Source organism: Schistocerca nitens, chromosome 1 (assembly GCF_023898315.1).
Source record: "Schistocerca nitens isolate TAMUIC-IGC-003100 chromosome 1, iqSchNite1.1, whole genome shotgun sequence".
Classification (NCBI taxonomy): domain Eukaryota; kingdom Metazoa; phylum Arthropoda; class Insecta; order Orthoptera; family Acrididae; genus Schistocerca; species Schistocerca nitens.
This window is the reverse complement of record NC_064614.1, coordinates 166,583,823-166,605,465: the sequence shown is the minus strand read 5'-3', so window position 1 is coordinate 166,605,465 and position 21,643 is coordinate 166,583,823. Positions and strand designations below refer to the sequence as shown.

The window sequence follows — 21,643 nt, the reverse complement described above, 5'->3', positions numbered from 1 at the left end:
GAGTATCGACATAGTAATAATAGCGACTGATCTCGTGGATAAGGCCGGTCGTTCCATGAGGCTATTTGCAATGCTGTTCTCTGCAGGATGGTTGCTGTTCCATGAAGACTGCAGCAAAATGCAGAAAGAGCTACGAATCAATGATTGGTGCAGCTACTGGAAGTTGACTGTGAACGTAAACTGATGTAACATGTTGCGCCAAAAAAGGCAAAGAGCTCCATTACCGTCCAATTACACTATAGGGGGAAACGTTGCTGGAAACAGCGACAGCTGTAAAATGCCTAGGAGTGACCGTCCTGAACGATCTAAGGTGCTATAACCATATAAAAGTAACTCTGTATAAAACATATGCCAGGCTGAAATCCATTGGAATAATCTAAAGGAAATATACACTGAAGAGCCAAAGCAACTGGTACATCTTCCAAATATCGTGTAGGGCCCCCGCGAGCACGCAGAAGTGCCGCAACACGACGTGGCATGGACTCGAATAATGTCTGAAGTAATGGTGGAGGGAACTGACAGCATGAATCTTGCAGAGCTGTCCATAAATCCGCAAAAATACGAGGGGGTGGAGATCTCTTCTGAACAGGACGTTGCAAGGCATCCCGGATATGCTCAATAATGTTCATGTCTCGGGAGTTCGGTGGCCAGCGGAAGTGTTTAAACTCAGAAGAGTGTTCCTGGAGCCACTCTGTAGCAATTTTGGAGGTGTGGGGTGTCACATTGTCCTGATGGAATTGCGCAAGTCCGTCGGAATGCACAATGGACATGAATGGATGCAGGTGATCAGGCAGGATGCTTACGTACGGGTCATCTGCCAGAGTCGTATCTAAAGGTATCAGGGGTCCCGTATCACTCCAACTGCACGCGCTCCACACCATTACAGAGCCTCTACCAGCTTGAACAGTCCCCTGCTGACATGCAGCGTCCATCGATTCATGAAATGATCTCCATACCCGTTCAAGTCCATCCGCTAGATACAATTTGAATCGAGACTCGTCCGACCAGTCATGAACAGTCCAATGTCGGTGTTGACGGGCCCAGGCGAGACGTAAGGCTTTGTGTCGTGCAGTCGTCAAGGATACACGAGTGGGCCTTCGGCTCCGAAAACCCATATCGATGATGTTTCGTTCAGTGGTTCACACGCTTACACTTGTTGATGGCCCAGCATTGAAATCTGCAGCAATTTGCGAAAGGGTTGCACTTCTGTCACGTTGAACGATTCTCTTCAGTCGTCGTTGATCCCGTTCTTGCAAGATATTCTTCAGGCCGCAGCGATGTCAGAGATTTGAACAATTGTTGTCTTATAGAGGCGTTGCCGAGCGCAGCCTCATATTCTGTCTGCTTACATGTCTCTGTATGTGAATAGGCATCCCTGTCAGTGGCGGGGTTACTTATATAGGCCCACTAGGCACGGGTCTAGGGGCGGCACCTTAAGGGAGGCGGCATTTTTTGCTCTGCACTCATTTTATCCATTTACGCTTTAAAATTTTTTAATCTTGTTAAACAACTTTCTAGTTTAAATAAGCCTTAAGAACGAAATTTGACAATACAAGCTTAGAAATATAATTACTTGGTGACTAAATGGAAATTTAACATTGGGTTTCTGTCTGGTATCACCTTCATGATTGTTCAAAATGTTCTGATGTGAGGTGCCAGGACGGCAGTCTACAATACAATGTTTGAAGCGTTTTTATTCCAAGATTGTTGTCGGCTTCTACTTAACCCTACCATATTTTTTCCTTGAAAATACCGGGACCCCTGAGAAGCTGTGATAAACTAATTAGCAGTGTCTTAAATACTGTAACATGTGTGGGCCTCAGTATGTAAAACCCAACTCTACTTAAATTTCTTGTACAAATACAGGGAAGTTTCAAGTCAACCCACCATTACTGTAATTAATGTGAAAGCCCTGTGGTCTTCAGTATCTGACACCTGTATAACACCTGTATAACAAAACATGTTGACACTGGGAATGTTTTACTTTTTAAACACATGTTTATACGAAAAGAACATAAGCAGAATATCTAATAATGTGTGAAATACACAACAGTTTAAAAATTTTTATTTATTTCTTTACTTAGTTACTTTTTTGGCGAAAAAAGAAGAAGAAACCAACTTTCGTTTGTCTCATTTATTGTGCTGCAGCCTGCACGATATCAAAGTTCCCACTCTGTGCAATCGAATAGTACATGGCATTGCAAATTTTATATTTAACTTCTTAAGTACGCTTTTTCTTCTTCGAGGAAAGATTACTTTTATTTTATGTTGGAACAAAAGGTGCATTTGCGTGGAGACATAACAGCAGTGTTCACACAAACGACAACACACCACATCAACTGCCAACAAGACTACTTAAACTTTGTAGTCTGTCTTCTCTGTCCACAGAAACCGCTAAAATGTTATGAACAAGTGGGATAAGAGGCGCCCAGCACATCTCACTGCAAGAAACTGCAAAAATTATTTGCTTTTTAAATTAGAAAGACAATGTCAAGAATATTTAGAACGTATTTGCGTCCCAGCAAAAATTCCGGCGACGCGGGAAACAGCAGCCAAAAAATGAACTGTGTCGTTTTCTTTACGAGACGAATTCCAGCCGGCAGGTGTGCTTCTATTGTTCACTGACAACGGAGAAACAGGCGACAATGAAATTAAATTATTGTGCACTGTCGTTCTTTCATAGCACAGTTACGTGGAGTAATCTGAGTTGGTCAGTTCATCGCTCCGTGTTTAAAGGAAAAATCTTTGTGCTCGTGTGCCGCGTTTATAGTAAAACGCTTTGTGCTCATGTGCAGTGTAGTACGATTGGAATTGGATACAGTCTTCCTTCCTTTCCTGTTACAAATTTTTTTCTTTTGTTTTGACTGTTGGTTGGCAATTTTGTATGTCCCTTAACATGAATAATAGTGAAAAATGCAAACGTGCAAAATTAAGTGGGGCGGTATTTCGGAAATTATCGAAGGAAAGGCGAGAACGAGAAGCCAATGTTCTGAAAACGCTTGATAAAGTAGATAAATTTTTCGCAAAAAATGTTGCTGGTTCGACTTCGAGTTCAAGTAGTACGGATGATATTTCTGGCACTGCAGCTGTTGTAAAAGAAGTAAATACAGACGAAACAAAAGTTAAAAATGAAGAAAAGCAAATGGTTCGTGAGTTCGAGTTTCCCGGGAAACTAAGTCTCGAGTCAGACATTACAAAGAGAAATAACCTCGTTAGTGATGATGCTGCAGAATGGTGTGTCAATGAATCAACTATCGACATTCTCTTACAAAGTGGCATTAATCAAAATCGTGACGGCGATTTTTCTAATTCTAGAAAATCAATAGGCGATACAACCAGATATTTGAAAAAAAGTGTATTTTGCCGTTAACTTTTAAATGGTGAATCAACTTTGCGTGATTTTATAGTATACTCCTGTAGCACTGATGATGTTTTTCGTGCATCAGGTAAATTGTTTGGAGGTAAGGCAGCGATTGCTACTAATGGCATTGCAGATTCGAAAAATATTTATAATATTTTATCTCATCATGAGAATTCACTTGAACACAAAAATTCTGAGTTATCACTCGCAACAAGAAAAAAGTAACTTGGAACAATAGATAACCATTTCGGGTCATGTGTTGAGACAGAAAAACTGTACTGGCACATTGTGTTGAAAGGGTGTTTACAGTAGTGAAGAAGCTAACAAGTCGTGGACTTCCCCTACGTGGACACGTTGAAAGATTCCATTCATTACATAATGGTCAGTTTATGATGTCACTTGAACTTATAGCCGAGTTTGATCCTTTTCTCGCAGAGCACATTGAACGATATGGAAATCGAGGGCAGGGACATACAAGTTATCTTCCTTCAACAATCAGTGATGAAATAATAGAGCTTCTTTCTGAACCAATAAAAAGAATTACCATAAGTGAAACAAAACAAGCCAAATATTTCTCTATGATAGTAGATTCTACTGCAGCCATTCCACATATTGATAAATTATTTTTCATATTAAGATATGTGAACGAGAATAGCGAACCTGTTGAACTTTTCCTTCTGTTTTTAGCAAACCCGGGATACAAGTCAGAAAACTTAGCTGAGGCTGTACTAAAAGTCCTGTCTACATTTTCCATTGATATTACTGACTGCAGAGGCCAGTCATATGACAAGGCAAGTAATATGTCAGAAACCTACATTGGTTTTCAGGCACGCATTAAAGAACGAAATCCGAAAGAGCATTGTGTGCCCTGTGCAGCACATTCTTTGAATTTAGTAGGCACTAGTGCTGCAAGCTGTTGTCGGGAAGCACGTTCATTTTTCAATGTAGTGCAAAACTGACAACCGTCTGAAATATGAAGATATAATCAAATAGTTTTCTGCCGTCGAAGCTAGACGCAAACTTTGCTGACTGGTGAATTTGTTTATTTCTTCATATTAGTTTTAAAAATGAAATATTACAATGTGATTTTTATTATAACTTAGAGTACATTCATTGAATTTACAAACTACGTATTACCTGTTTATTTTACAGTTTGCCGATGGCAGAACGCGGAACTAAACCTCGTTTGCGTACAGACGTGACCGAAGGCGCCCAACAATACTAAACAATACCCGAATGACCCAGGACGCTCGGCGCTGTACAGTCAAGTCATACTGATACTGTAGTATACAGGGTGATTCAAAAAGAATACCACAACTTTAGGAATTTAAAACTCTGCAACGACAAAAGGCAGAGCTAAGCACTATCTGTCGGCGTATTAAGGGAGCTATAAAGTTTCATTTAGTTGTACATTTGTTCGCTTGAGGCGCTGTTGACTAGGCGTCAGCGTCAGTTGATGCTAAGATGGCGACCGCTCAAAAGAAAGCTTTTTGTGTTATTGAGTACGGCAGAAGTGAATCGACGACAGTTGTTCAGCGTGCATTTCGAACGAAGTATGGTGTTAAACCTCCTGATAGGTGGTGTATTAAACGTTGGTATAAACAGTTTACAGAGAATGGGTGTTTGTGCAAAGGAAAAAGTTCTGGACGGCCGAGAACGAGTGATGAAAATGTAGCACGCATCCAGCAAGCATTTGTTCGCAGCCCAGGAGAGAGTTGCAAATTCCACAATCAACTGTATGGAGAGTCCTACGAAAAAGGTTAGTTATGAAACCTTATCGTCTGAAATTGGTTCAAGCACTGTCTGCAGCTGATAAGATTAAAAGAATCGATTTCTGTGATTTTATCCTTGCTCAAATGGAAACAGATGAATCTTTCGTTTCAAAGATTGTGTTTAGTGATGAAGCAACTTTCCACACTAACGGGAAAGTCAACCGTCACAATGTCTGTATATGGGGCACTGAGAATCCGCGGGAAACAACTCAGTATGAACGTGACTCGGCTAAGGTGAACGTTTTCTGTGCCATTTCAGCCAATAAAGTTTTTGGTCCCTTTTTCTTCGAAGGTGCTATTGTAACTGGACTGCAGTATCTGGAGATGTTAGAGAATTGGCTGTTCCCTCAGCTCGAACAAGAAGCACAACAATTCATATTTCAGCAGGATGGAGCGCCACCACATTGGCACTTATCTGTCCGTAACTACCTGAACGTCAACAACCCGAGGCGATGGATCGGCCGCCAGGCAGCCCGTGACAGAGCACTTCATCACTGGCCTCCAAGAAGCCCTGATCTTACCCCCTGCGATTTTTTCTTATGGGGGTATGTTAAGGATATGGTGTTTCGGCCACCTCTCCCAGCCACCATTGATGATTTGAAACGGGAAATAACAGCAGCTATCCAAACTGTTACGCCTGATATGCTACAGAGAGTGTGGAACGAGTTGGAGTATCGGGTTGATATTGCTCGAGTGTCTGGAGGGGGCCATATTGAACATCTCTGAACTTGTTTTTGAGTGAAAAAAAAACTTTTTAAATACTCTTTGTAATGATGTATAACAGAAGGCTATATTATGTTTCTTTCATTAAATACACATTTTTAAAGTTGTGGTATTCTTTTTGAATCACCCTGTATTACAACGGGTCCGTATTGTTTGCGTCTGCTGAAATGTTCAGTTATTGCGGAAATATACGTTATCGAAGAGTACGCTCGGATGAAAAAGTGTTAATAAATAACGTAGTTCAGTTCTGTCGAGAAATACGTAAAAGCTTTGCTAATGCCGTTAGAAAGAGCTACGGTGAGAGCAGTAGCTGCAGTACAAAACTGTTCAGCCCTTAGATGGATTAAAGGTACTGTGTACACTTATTATGCAGCGTCTAGCTACACAGGCCCTAATGCTTTACACGTTAACTACTAGATTATACAATGAATTTGATTTTTACACACTAGTCTGTAAAATTATGTAGTAGCAAATTCAGTTCTGTGTTTGTTCGTCTGTATTTGGTTATCAGTTCGTGCACCGAAATATCTATTTGATTTTCATTTCTTACGCTTTCCTATAGATTCAATTATTAATACCTAACGTGTTTCTTTATCTGCTACACATTTAAGTTATTAGATCGTAAAACGCATCTCTATAAAAGTACGTACTAATTTCTAATGTAAGACACGTTCGCTTCAATTTTTAGATCGTACCACAATTTTTTTATTTTCATTTTCAACGGTTTCGTGTAAAATAATATATTAAAAGTGAATGTATAACAAAAAGCCGTTGTCTCCTACTCGCTCTGCTGAATTTTTGGGCCATAAAAGAAAAGTTATTTTTCTTGTGTTCGTTTCTGTTGTCTTTCAACAGAAGAATGTGTAACCCTATGCAGTTTTTGTTTGTTTTATCCGCTGCCGTACACCAAGTTCAGTTCAGGAACCTCATTACATTTTGATTGAGCGCGACTAGACCGCTGACGCGTCCTTCAGAACAACGAATAGCAGAGTACGGAAACAGCTCACAGTGCTCCCACTCAAAACGGAACGGCAATTGTGAATTTGTCGGAATATAGTTATTATTTAAAACATTTTGTTTTTTTTCGGAGGGGGGGGGGGGCGGATGTAATATGGTGTGCCTAGGGGCGCAAAATTTTTAAATCCGTTACTGATCCCTATACCTGTTTCTTTGGCGCTTCAGTCTAATTCGTCCACCAATGAAGAAATTCTGAAAACAGACAAACAATTATCGTTCATTTTCCTTACTGACTTCCTTTTCCTAAGATTCGAAAGGGTGAAGAACTCAAGAGTAGTTCCATACTTAAGTGCAGAAGTTACTTAGCACATCACAGTCTCCATTGCAGGAAGGTTGCTGGACTGATCATGCTAATTATATATCTATTCATCAAACAGTACAAGCCTTAAATAATAATGTGTCACCAATTAGAATTTTTTGTGATCTTTCCAAGGCGCTGGAGTGTGTAGATCACGATATTCTCCAAGAAAAACTCAATTTTATAGAATAGGTGGCTTTATACCTAGTTCGTTTAAAATCATATATAACAAACAGATTGCAAAAGGTTGTGCTGAATAATTCAGACAATATTAGAAAGGTAAAGGCTTTAGACACTGGGGGAAAAAAATTGTCCCACAGGTTTAAGGTTTGGGTCCACTCCTATTCCTCATATATGTGAATCGCTTTCCACTTCGTACTCAACACATGAAACTGGTAATTTTGGAGACGATACTAGTGTTACAGTAAATCCCATATGAGAGAAAGCAACGGAAACGTTAGTAAATGGTTTCTCCAAAGAATTATTAAGTAGTTTTCTGAAAATGAACGCCCCCTAAATTTTGAAAAAAAAAAATATTACATTCAGTTCTGTACGAAAATAGAGTCATGCCAACAACTGACATATCACATGAGAAGGAGTCAGTGAGGGGGAAGAGGGAAAAGGGAAAGGTGAAAAGGGAAGGGGGGGGGGGGGAGAGTGACAGTGGTACCCTTCGGCACAAACCGTAAAGTGACACCCGGAATACAGATGCAGATGCAGGTAAAATTAAGCGCTGTTGGCAGCATCAATGCATTATACGTTCGTAACACCTGTTAGTTAGTAACACACAATCTTATTTTATCACAATTTATACTTAAAGTAAACAAGACTCGAGAAAGAGCCTGCGATCACTGAACGGTATAACCAGTTACACTACTATTTACCTTTGTAATCAAAGCATCTTTCTGCTGTCTGACAGTGCCACAAATTGTCCTGGAAAGTATGTGTACTCATTGTCTGTCTTGTTATTTTGAATAATTTCACCCCATAGGTGGAAATTTAATCCTCGGGAATATGTACTGGCAATATCAATAAAAGTGACTAACTAGTTACGGTTATTTCTTTACTTCCATTAACATTCATGACAGTCAGAATTAGCCTAACCTAAAATGTTCCCATAGAAAGTATTATTTAATTTTTTTAGTTAATACTTCAGCCTCGGGTCGTACAAATGGTGCAACTGCCGGGTACGACTTCTTTGATCTAAATCTACCAACTTACATACTCCTCAATGCATTATACGGTGCACGGCGGAGGGAATCTTGTACCACTATCGGCATTCTCTTTTCTGTTCCACTTGCAAATAAAGTGACGGAAAAGCGACTGTCTATATGTCTCCGTACGATTCGCATTTCCCTTATCTTGCATTCGCTGTCCTTCCACGTGATGTATGTTGGCGTCAGCAGAACCGCTATGCAGTCACCCACAAATGCCGGTTCTCTAAATTTTCTCAATAGCGCAGCGCGAAAAGAACGTCGTCTTCCCTGTAGAGGTCGTCATTTGAGTTCACAACGCGTCTCCTAATACGTGGTGTTGACTGAACCTATCGATAATAAACATAGAGCAACATGTCCCTGAATTGCTTCGGTCTTTTCCTTTAATCCAAACCCGACCTGGTGCGATTCTAAAACACTCGAGCAGAACTCACGAATGGGGCGCACCAGTGTTCTATGGATGGTCTCCATTACACACTGAAGCACCAAAGAAAATAGTATAGGCATGCATCTTCGAATACAGAGATAGGTAAAGAGGCAGAATACGGCGCTGCGGTCGACAACGCCTATATAAGACAACAAGTGCCTGGCGCATTTGTCAGATCGGTTCATGCTGCTGCAGTGGCAGCTTATCAAGATTTACGTGAGTTTGAATGTGGTATTATAGTCGGCGCACAGCGATGGGACATAGCATCTCCGAGGTAGCGATGAAGTGGGGATTTTCCCGTACGACCATTTCACAAGTGTAAATCCGGTAAAACACCCAGTCTCCGACATCGCCGATGCCGGAAAAAGATCATGCAAGAACGGGACCAACGACGACTGAAGTGAATCGCTTAGCGTGACAGAGGTGCAACTCTTCCGCAAATTGCTGCAGATTTCAGTGGTGTGCCATCAACAAGTGTCAGCGTGCGAACCATTCAACGAAACATCATCGATATGGGCTTTCGGAACCGAAGGCCCACTCGTGTATACTTGATGACTGCGCAACACAAAGGTTTACGCCACGCCTGGGCCCATCAACACTGGCACTGGACAGTTTATGACTGGAAACTTGTTGCCTGGTCGGACGAATTTCGTTTCGAATTGTATCGAGCGGATGGACGTGTACGGGTATGGAGACAGTCTTATGAATCCATGGACCCTGTATGTCAGCAGGGGACTGTTCAAGGTGGTGGAGATCTGTAATGGTGTGGGGCGTGTGCAGTTGGAATGATACGGAACTCCTGATACTTCTAGATTCGACTCTGACAGGTGACACGTACGTAAGCATCCTGTCTGATCACCTGCATCCATTCATGTCCATTGTGCATTCCGACGGACTTGGGCAATTCCATCAGGACAATGCGACACCCCACACCTCCAGAACTGCTACAGAGTGGCTTCAGGAACACTCTTCTGAGTTTAAACACTTCCCCTGGCCACTAAACTCCCGAGACATGAATACTATTGAACATATCCGGGATGCCTTGCAACGTCCTGTTCAGATATCAGCTTCTTTGACTCTTCATTGTAGATGAGCTGCATTTTCCTAGAATTCTCGCAATAAGACGGAATCGAGCATTCGCTTTCCGTACTACCATCCTTACATCCTCCCGTGCTCGCTGCATTTCATAACGTTTACGCATCGATATTTAATCGACATGTCTGTGTCAAGCAAAACAGCACTAATGCTGTATTCGAACATTACAGGATTGTTCCTCCCCCTCTCCTGCATTAACTTACATTTTTCTACATTTAGAGCAAGTAGCCGTTCATTGCACCAAAAGCTAATTACATCTAAGTCATCCTGTTTTCTCCGACAGTCGCTCAACGACGGCACATCACCGGACACTACAGCATCATCAGCAAACTGTCGCAAGATGCTGCTCACCGCAGCCGGCAGATCGTTTACGTATATAGGGAACGTATATGAGTCACTCCTGGCGTTACCCGTGTCTCTGATGAACTCTCTCCAGCCAGCCCAACGTGCTGGGTCCTATTACTTAACAGGTCTTCGAACTACTCACACATCTGAGAAGCTATCTCGTACTCTCGACGCTTCGTTAACAGTCAGTGTCAAACGCTTTTCTTTAAGAATATGGACTCCACGTGTTGCCCTTCATTCATGACTCGCAAGATGTCCGTCCATAAAATGGAGAACTGCGTTTCGCATGTGCGGTGCTTTATAATTTCTTGCTGATCTGTGGACAGAAGCTTTTCTGAAAAAAGAATATTTATTACATTCGAACGTAGAATACACCTAATAATTTTGCAGTAAGCGGACGTTAGATCCGAGATGTGTCTGTGAAATCACGGGACTACTGCTGTAAGACAATTTATTTCAAAAACATAAATGCTTAGTTACTGTCACCGCCAGTATACTCAGCCCATTCTATCCCTACAACGTTCTTGAAAATTTTTCGCTGATGGAAACATTATAGGAAGTATGCCTCTGTGAACTCCTCGAAGATGCGTGCCGCATTTTCTTTCACTGCGTCATTGGACTGAAATCTTTTTCCTTATAATGCAGATTTGATCTTGCGGAGTAGATAAAATACACACGGTGTTAGGTCAGGCGAGTAACGTGAGTGGTCTTAACACTGGGGTGCTGCACATCGCTAGTAACCTCTTAACAGACAATGCGGTATGAGCCGGTGCATTGTCTTGACCCACGACTTCTTCTTTCACAGATCGGGTCGTTTTATCTCATTTTCCCAGAGTTGAGCAAAATTCTCAAGGAAGCAATGTAGATTACTAGTTTGACCTTCTGGAATCCAGTGAAGATACATAATCCCACGAATATCGAAAAAAAACCAATCACCATCACTTTGAATCTTGATTTGCTCGTTCGAGTATTTTTCGTTCTCGGTGAAGTTGAGCCCTTCCAGTACATGGATTACCGCTTAGCTTCTGGATAATAAGTGAAATACCAAGATCATCACAAGTTATTACTTTTTCTAAAAAATTAGGATCTTGGAATTCAAAGTGACAGTACAAAAAGTTTCACGCGCTTTTTTTGGTTCAATCGTGAGAATTTTCGGCACCATTTCGCACACACTTTTATCGTTTTAAACTGATTACATAAAATTTGTCTTACGCATTCTTTTTCATTTTCTACAGTTTGAGTAATCTTTGGAATACTCAACCGACAGTCAGAACGCATCAGATTACCTACTTTTCGACATTTTCATCCGTTTTTGATACTGAAGGAAGTCTCGGGGGTGAGTCATCTTCAAAGTCTTCTCGTCCATCTTCGAAACGTTTGAACCACTCAGGAGCTAAATAAGTGATAATAGTCTCCCCCATACACTTCTATTAGTAACAGATAGGTTTCAGTAGGAATTTTTCCAAGTTTCATGTGAAACTTCACGACAGTTCGTTGCTCTACTATTACACTTATCATAATCCAGCAAAACAAAATTGTAGTTCTTAATGAAGGCCACGGCCAAAATAATTTATCTATAGGCACCAGAGATACCGCATTCGACATAGATGGCTTCACGCATCATGGCTAATGGTCGTTCTTCTTTGAAGCCGGCGTACTTGGTCTGAAACTGCATCATCTCGTTGTCTTATAGCAAAACCTCGATGCTCATTTGATATTCTGGGGGTCTGTTCATTTACACATCTTACATACATCAGTAACCTTCGCTTTTTACTAGTTTCTTAGGAATTTGCGCTGGTCAAGTCACCATCAGATGATGTGTATAAAGAGAGACAAAGGGGGATAATACAGCAATGCGGAAATAAATTACAAGATCAGAATAACTGCTATAAACAACTGCACGCACTTCAACAGCTTACGTAGTGACTCCTCATTGTAGAACTGAATAGACCAAGAGGGGCACTCCCAATGTGAACATACCTTCTTCTGACTGTTTGAAGTGATATGTTCTGTTAACTACTTAGTGGTACTGACGGTGAAAAAAAAGGGGAAAAAACTGGAGTAATAGACATAACAGATCACGAAAAACTTCGAAAAACGCTGTATTACGACAATCGCTTAGTTCATTTGACAGCTTAACTGAGTATGTCATTTTCAAATTAGTAAAAATTTCGAGATTTTCGGCCTGAAATCTCGTTGACTGGAGCAGAATTGTCTTTAGTGACAATGCATGTGTGACTACTGATGGGTTAAAGAACATGTGCATTTACAGATTATGTTGTTTTACGATGTTTGAATACGTGTGCTCACACTGTGTAAGAACGACACGAATGTATTTAACAGGATTGACAATGACATACAGACTATCTATAATGCCAATTCCCACACCTTCTACCCCACTGCAGGTGTGCCCCAGGGCTCTGTCCTCTCCCCTCTACTCTACTCTACCTCCTGTACACAGCAGATATGCCCCAACCCCCCCCCCCCCCCCCTCCATTACATTTCTTGCAGTATGCCGATGACACCGCATTCCTCGCCCTCGCTCCTACCCTCCAACGGTCCCAACGCCTTCTCCAGAATCATCTTGAACTTTTTGCCACATGTTGTAACCAGTAGCTCCTGAAAATCAATCCTTCCAATACCCAGGCAATCATCGTAGGTCGTACCATTGGCTCCTTCCGGCTCCTGGATTTCTCCCTTACTGTCTGCGCCAATCCTGTCCGTCTCCCCCACCCTCACCTACCTTGGCCTCACCATTGACCGTCACCTCACCTGGATCCTTCATCTCCACTCCATCCAATCCAAAGCCCACAACTGCCTCCAACTCCTCAAACTCCTCTCTGGCCGGACATGGGGGTTGCACCCCTCTACCATCCACCACTCCTACAAATCCTTAATCCGACCCATCCTCTGTTATGCCAGTCCCACCTAGATATCTGCTTCCCCCGCCCCCAAATTCTAAGTCTCTCTAGGTCCTTGAGCGTCATGCACTCCGCCTTGCCTTCCGTATACGCCTCCTGTCCCCCACGTGGATCCTCTATGATCTCATTCCTTTCCCCCATCTGCTCCTATTACTTGAACATATCCACATACTCTACACCTCACACCACCTTGATCCCCTCACCCCCTGGTTGCTCCTCTCCTCTCCCGTCCCCACCCCCTGCCACGCCTTCACTGTTGTGTCCCCCCTACCCTCCATCTCTACATCCTTCATGTCCTTTCCCAAGGTGGCTTCCATCAACTCCCCCTCCCGGATAATGCATTCTCTCCCTCCATTTATCCCTCCTATCAACACTGATCCTCACCCCCCCTCCTCTCCTCCATCCTTTCCCTGGGCTCCCTCTTCCCCCCCTTCCATCCTGTTTTCTCCCAACCTAACCTCTCCCTACCACCCTTCTCCCCCCCCCCCCCCGAGTCCTTTTGTATTACCCTCCTCTGCCTTCTCCACTCCCTGTCACGTCTGCCCAGCACCCCCCACCCCTCTTATAGGTCCTCATCCTCCTTTCCCCCCCTCCCCCCTTCGCTTTTCCTCTCCTTCCCCCCTTTTTCTTTTCCCATCATCTGTCCAGTTTCCCCCCACCTGCTCTCGGCTGTGGTATGTCATATTTGCCAACTTTTTAGTGCAGTGTTCAAGTGAATGTTCAGTGTTGTTCGTCTTTCCACAGTGTTGTGAACAGAAACCATGCTGTTGCTGGGTGTAAATTTTATGTCTTTTCCGAACAGAAACCAGACTGTCGCCGTGTTTTTTAATTGTCTGTCTATTATATTACCTGTCTGCTTCATATGCATTTTATTAGCATCATCATCTCTTTGTTCTATGTTTTAAGTTCCACGATTTTTCGCCATGTTACCATTTAAGTCTCCGATTTTATCACCTGTTTTATATTATTTATTATCTTCATCTTTTTAAAACAAAGTCTGTAGGCTGAAGAGCGGCGTACTAAGCTGCTGCCATCCCGCCCCCTTCGGGGGGAAGCGAAACTCAATAATGAAAAAAAAAGACATACAAATGTGTCAGCTTAAATTACGTTGACATGGCTTAAAGCCGTAATATCAGCACTTGATAATGGCCTCAGGCCGAAATTATTACAGTCACTAGCGTAATGATGATGTCCTTCAAAAAGTTTGTTATGACTGTGAATCGCAGCTACAGCAAGTATATTCTTTAGTGAGAGATCCACTTCGAACTGTGCCGCGATGACCAGCATAGTGACCACCGCGGCCGGCATTACGTGTCTAGTTTATAGAAACTTTCCTTGTCCAAGTTTTGATCACTGTTGCTTCTTATACCTTTTACCTGAGAACAACAGTATATTAACTTGCATATTTTTGGACACCCTACATGTTATAAACATTATGTTTTTACCTGTAATGCACTTTTAAACTAATCTCACATTGGAAATAAATACGTGTCACAAGATTTATAGCCTCTCGTAACACGGAAAAATTTTGATCTTGCGTAGTGCTCCACGTAGCCTAAAATAACTTGGTGCTCCTATGGTTAATAATCGTAGAGCACAAGTAATTCCTCATGTATGCATACCTGATTGCATAAAATCCTTATACTTCATTTCGAGATAGATCATATTTAACTGTACACTGATTTGTATATATTTAGAAGGCATAATGGTAGATTTTGTAATGAGTTACACATTCCACATTATCAACTAGTTTCCAGAATAATTTGCAATTATTAGTTTCTGTTACAAAATCGAACCAGCAGTTTGGAGACGAAGTATCATTTTCACACATTAACTTTATTAGCTGTATCAGTAGAAAGCTGTATTGATATTAAAATATTACCACCAGGTAGTTCAAATAGTAATCATCGTAATGGATACCCTCTTTAATAAATACGTGATCCATTATAGCGTCAACTGTCATTGGCCAACATTTGACATTAGTTTGTTGTATGACCGCGATTAACATCCAAATAATAATGCCTAATTCACCTTCTGAACGTGTTAAAAGGCTCTATGTTTATTTAGAAAGATGGGAATATAACCGTTCAGGGTGAAATGTGTAAGTTCTAACATACTTTTCCCGGGAGATTGTTAATACTGACAAAAAACCGTTGACTTAAACAAAAGGATTAGGTAGATATGATTCCTTGAAACATTAGCTTCATGATGACATGATATTATGTTAACGTTCGGTGCTTAACATTTTGAATGTTTTGAGTTTAAACAAGCTCGGTAATAATGAATTAAGGATGGCTCCACTTTTATGCAAGTACATAAATTAGAGTTTTGCTTTAACACCCAAAAACGTTTCACCACAGTTGTGGCATCCTCAGTGGGTTGCTCTTTTATTTTCCTGAAAGACGTACATACTGGTTATGTTGACGGTAGAAAACATGTTATACTGGGTTTTATAGTTATTTAAATTATAAAAGCTACCTACTTTTTGTTTCACACTGTGTGAGTCTGCTGCCAGCCGAAATAACTACAGGTCTAAATTAGTAGACCATGTCACCTGCAAACATGAGAAATTTTAGGATATCGTCTCCATTGAATTTTGTTTGTAATTCAGTTTAAAAGATATGTTCAGGTACATATCCTATCATCTCTCATGTTTGCAGATGACATGTGGTGCTAATTTAGACCTGCAGCTGATTTCGGTTGTCAGCCACAGCACACACGCAATGTAAATTAAAAGATAAGGTGCTCATATGATTTAAATAACAACAAAATACGATGTAAAATATTTCCTAACCTAAACATAATCTGCAGGTATGTATTTCAGGAAAATAAATGAAAAATCTACTGATTATGAAACAATTTGGTAAAAACATTCTGTTGGCACCCACCTACATACGGAAAAATTATTATCACGATAAAATAAGAGAAATGAGGGCTGGGACAAAAAAATTTAAGTGCTCGTTTTTCCCGCGTGCCGTTCGAGAGTGAAACGGTAGAGAGACAGCTTGAAGGTGGTTCATTGAACCCTCTGCCAGGCACTTTATTGTGAATAGCAGAGTAATCACGTAGATGTAGGTGTAGAAATATGTTTAGGTGTTTAAAAGCAAAACAATAATTTATGTACTCGCAAAAAGGCAGACCCATCCTTAATTATTTATTATTTTCTGCAAGCATGGGAACTCAGCTCAGAACTCCAATATGATAAGCTTTGTAATATTTACAATCAAAATAATTAATACAGTATTTTGTCCTTCCCTTAATAAAATAACAGCAGATAGGTGTAGAAATTGGGAATTAACATTGGTGTCATGCACTGCTGCGTTTTAAAGTTGGCAGTGCTGCAGCAGAGATATCTCACAAAGCGACCAGTTTTGGGACCGAGGTGTGAGCAAATACAACCACTCGTGACAGCTGATAGGCGAGAGTCAGTACAGGAATAAAATCCCACAGGCGCTGCAGTAGCCCCACACGCCACGAGTAGTCGATTGATCCAAGAAGGTCGATTGCGTAAAAGGAGCTTAAGCGCGACAGAACTCTAGCGGACGGCCGAAGCGTTACCTGCGACTCCACGGCGGCGGCAGCGGCAGCGGCCGCATCGTCATCATCGATGTGGTCTTCGACGCCTTCCCGCATGGCGCCCGCGTGGCACTGCGCGCCACTCGTCCCAGTGACCGGCAGGCCAGCAGACGAGCAAGGTCGCGGCTGCTATCGCTGCGAGAGCAGCTTATCGCCACAGCTGATCGATACGCGCAGGTGGGGGCAGGCCAGGCCGGCTGGTCCGCGCTGCCGAGTTGGGCGCCGTGACGTCACTCACAGCTGGCTTTTCATTCAGCTGCCTTTACGACGCGGCGCGCACACTATGGTCCGTTGGGGCAACCAGTGGGACAGAGAAATATCTTGGCGTAGTCGTTCAGTCAGGAGGCTTTCTGCAATGCAGATCTGCCGCGGCCAACAGCAAAACTGACTGGCACGTAAATGGCTATAATCACGATTATGTCACCGGGAAATCCCGGTACACTGCGTTCGTAAACAAATCAGTATGCGACGAGCTGAGCAGTTCAAGAAGCGGACATTATGTGCACAAATTTGACGGTAGAACACTGCACATGAAGCTTGAAAACAACAGGCTTCGCTATGTTACTACTCCACTCAGCGCAAATATGAAAACATTTCCTAGCAGGCGTGTCTAATGTATGTGCACCACAACGTCCACGTAACGCAAACCCATCGTTCCCTCGAATGGAAGCTGAATGTTTGAACTATATTTTTCAAACGTACCACTCACAGTCCGAATCTCACAGATTGTATCACAGAACAAAAGTCAGCAATGCAGCTCATTTGTTGGTTATAAATAAGAATCCACAGATGCGGAAGTAATGAGACAGTGGAGCTCGACCACTTGCCTTCCTTTGCAAGGCAATTTCAAACGTTGTTAGCAGGTGAAAGGTCAATGAGCAGCTTAATTCCTTCAGGAGAACACATCAACATACACTCGATCGGGAAAGGACTCCATAAACAATACACATACTGTACGTTACAAATCCTTCGCAGGAACAACAGCAACAAGTCCTTCCACTATGTTGAGCAGAACGTCGAGTTCTCTTTTAGTCCCACAAGGTGCATTCTGGGAACTTCACTATGACAGATGATGTGTCGTGCAGTCCAGGATAACCTGAACAGTGACATAGTATCCAAAAATAATATCCACTATTCACTCGTCCGTTAAACGTCGAGTAGGATATCTACGAGATATTTGTGAAGAACAAGAGATGAAAGGAAACGTAATAAAGTTCAAGTTGGAGTAGCTGAACTATTCACACGCAAGGTTTGTTTTAGTCGCATATTTTTCACACGATGGATTAAGTAGAGTCACAGTGAGTATGCTTTGCTCCGAGGCACTTTGGAAACACGAAGGAAGCACTGTTAGAGGATGTGCTGACCGCCACACCAGCCAACGAGTTTCTACTGGCGCCAGGATGACTCCGCACATGCGCAGAAGAGGCCTTCCCGGAGTACGGCGTGAGCGTGCCGTGGCTTATGCCCTCCCAGCGAGTACTGAGTGTGATGTGGGCCTCTGGGCGGCGCCTTTGAAGGTGGGGGCGTGCGTGAGAGCAGAGTCGATTAGCGGCGGCAGGGTCGACCCTAGCTAGCGTCGACGGGACTGCCTGCGCCGGGGCACGGTGCTAGGATGGGGGGGGGGAGAGAAGGGAGGTGGGAGGGGCAGTTAGAGCTCATCTCATGGCGCGGGGCCGGGGGACTGCGTGGGAGAGACGCCAGAGCAATGCTATGCCACGTTATGCGTGAGTGCGGTTAGCCGCAGGAGCGCGCAAGGCATGTTTTGATCGACATGCGCGTCTCGGACGGCTGTGCACACGCAACTGTCAAAATACACTACTGGCCATTAAAATTGCTACACCACGAACATGACGTGCTACAGACGCGAAATTTAACCGACAGGAAGAAGATGCTGTGATATGCAAATGATTAGCTTTTCGCAGCATTCACACAAGGTTGGCGCCGGTGGCGACACCCACAAAGTGCTGACATGAGCAAAGTTTCCAACCGATTTCTCATACACAAACAGCAGTTGACCGGCGTTGCCTGGTGAAACGTTGTTGTGATGCCTCGTGTAAGGAGGAGAAATGCGTACCATCACGTTTCAGACTTTGACAAATGTCGGATTGTAGCCTATCGCGATTGCGGTTTATCGTATCGCGACACTGCTACTCGCGTTGGTCAAGATCCAATGAATATGGAATCGGTGGGTTCAGGAGGGTAATACGGAACGCCGTGCTGGATCCCAACGGTCTCGTATCACTAGCAGTCGAGACGACAGGCATCTTATCCGCATGGTTGTAACGGATCGTGCAGCCACGTCTCGATCCCTGAGTCAACAGATGGGGACGTTTGCAAGACAACAACCATCTGCACGAACAGTTCGACGACGTTTGCAACAGTATGGACTATCAGCTCGGAGACCGTGGCTGTGGTTACCCTTGACGCTGCATCACAGACAGGAGCGCCTGCGATGGTGTACTCAACGACGAACCTGAGTGCACGAATGGCAAAACGTCATTTTTTCGGATGAATCCAGGTTCTGTTTACAGCATCATGATGGTCGCTTCTGTGTTTGGCGATACCGCGGTGAACGCACATCTGAAGCGTGTATTCGTCACCGCCGGCGTATCACCCGGCGTGATGGTATGGGGTGCCATTGGTTACACGTCTCGGTCACGTCTTGTTCGCATTTACGGCACTTTGAACAGTGCGCGTTACATTTCAGATGTTTTACGACCCGTTGCTCTACCCTTCATTCGATCACTGCGAAACCCTACATTTCAGCAGGATAATGCACGATCGCATGTTGCAGGTCCTGTACGGGCCTTTCTGGATACAGAAAATGTTCGACTGCTGCCCTGGCCAGCACATTCTCCAGATCTCTCACCAATTGAAAACGTCTGGTCAATGGTGGCCGAGCAACTGGCTCGTCGCAATACGCCAGTCACCACTCTGGATGAACTGTGGTATCATGTTGAAGCTGCATGGGCAGCTGTACCTGTACACGCCATCCAAGCTCTGTTTGACTCAATGCCCAGGCTTATGAAGGCCGTTATTACGGCCGTAGGTGGTTGTTCTGGGTACTGATCTCTCAGGATCTACGCACCCAAATTGCGTGAAAATGTAATCACATGTCAGTTCTAGTACAACATATTTGTCCAATGAATACCCGTTTATCATCTGCTCTTCTCGTTGGTGTAGCAATTTTAATGGCCAGTAGTGTACTTCGGATAGCTGAGCGTAAGTAACCGAGGGACGCAGGCAGCGAGCGGAAAGCAGTCACTGCTGTATCGCTGCCAAGATAAGTCACTTCCTCTTCAACAAACATGTTGTTTTCCTTGTACTCATCTCTCCTAACCTACGTTCTTTAAAGTGAACGCTAAAGCGAATGGAAATCAGCCGTGTGTGGTAGAAGACGCGCCACGAAGTGCACGTTAGTAACCCCACGCGCAGAGCTACGTGGCATCGAGTGCTAGAAACAAATCAGCAATTGCTACTTTCATTGCCTCATGTGCAGTGACCATGAACAACAACATGGCTGAAATAAACAGTAGGACTCGCACACCGAGGTTTCCGTACAAACTTAAATTATGTATGTAGATATTTCATCCATCCCGGGAATAGGGAATTTCGACGATTTTTGCGTTATCGATATCAACACTGGTAAGATATCAAAATACGTGACGTAAAATACGGCCGTATCTTTTGACTGCTTCGACGTAGAAGCTTACATTTTTAACACCTCGAAGGGACCGTACACTTTGGTGTGTGACATAAATTTCAACTTGATACGTTGACGCGTTTCTGAGAAAAAGGAGTCTTAATAAGCGGATATGCTATCGCATAACTAAAAGTGAGAAAAAATAGTTTTTTTCGTGTGATATGAATACAAATTAACAATTTTCGGATTTTTTTCTTTACTTGTACTGTGAAACTTTGCTTTCTGCCGAATTTCATGATTATGGGTGAACAGAGTGTACCATAGAGGTGTTGGTGAGTTTTCGAGTATCTAAATAAATGACATAAATGGCCGTATCTTTTGATTGCACTGTCTTGCAAGTTTAAGTTTTTTACACCACCAAGGGACCACAGACCTTAGTAAGTAATATAAATTTCAAATTGATACGTGCACCTGCTTCTAAGAAAAAGTGTTCTTAACAGTCGTACAGACATACAGACCCCTTCTCGCTTAGACTACTGTACAAAAAATTTGACTATGATCGTGTTCCAGATGGTCAATTTAGACGAACTCAGATTTAATTATTCTTTTCCAAAGCATATGGTAATCAGTGCACAAAACAACGCAGATTGCGAATCTGAAACGGCCCCTTAGAAAAATTATACATGACTGACACACAATATTTTTAGCGCAACGCAATCTGACTTTTAATAATCCCTACAAAAGAATGGCCCTGACTAACATTAACCTATATCTTTCACAAATCACTTACCTCACAAAAATCTTCGTTACTCGAACTACTGCAATACAGCGAGCGCCACTACTGCCAGCTAAATAAAAGATTCAAACTACTGAAGGCACTAACTACTGATAGGCATTGTTAGCAAATGAAAGATTTTGATAGAGAACAAACAATTTATTTACCTTAATAGTGTTCAAAAGTCATAATATTTATATATCAGTTCATGATATCCAGTCTTACAAATTTACTGTCTTTGTCCAGATCATCCGCTATAAAAACTCCGCCATCTCACTCCCCACATCCACCACTGCTGGCGGCTCACCTCCAACTGCGCAACGCTACGCGCTGTTAACAGCCAACTGCCCAACACAACAATAGCCAACAACAATGCAAACCAGCCACAGACTGCACACAGCACAGCCAGTGATTTTCATACAGAGTGCTACGTGGCGTTACCAATAAAAAAACCTATACAGCCTACTTACAAATCG

At 42.8% G+C, this 21,643-nt stretch overlaps 1 protein-coding gene across 1 annotated transcript in view; it reads right to left on the bottom strand.

Annotated features, from left to right (window-relative positions):
* The window catches only part of LOC126234476 (serine/arginine repetitive matrix protein 2-like), an 894,711-nt gene extending 877,866 nt beyond the window's left edge, over nt 1-16,845 (bottom strand). The window contains exon 1 of the mRNA XM_049943200.1: nt 16,732-16,845. Coding sequence (XP_049799157.1) covers nt 16,732-16,806 — 75 coding nt within the window. The 5' untranslated portion in view covers nt 16,807-16,845. The remainder of the gene's footprint in view (nt 1-16,731) is intronic.
* Between the last annotated feature and the right edge of the window lie 4,798 nt (nt 16,846-21,643).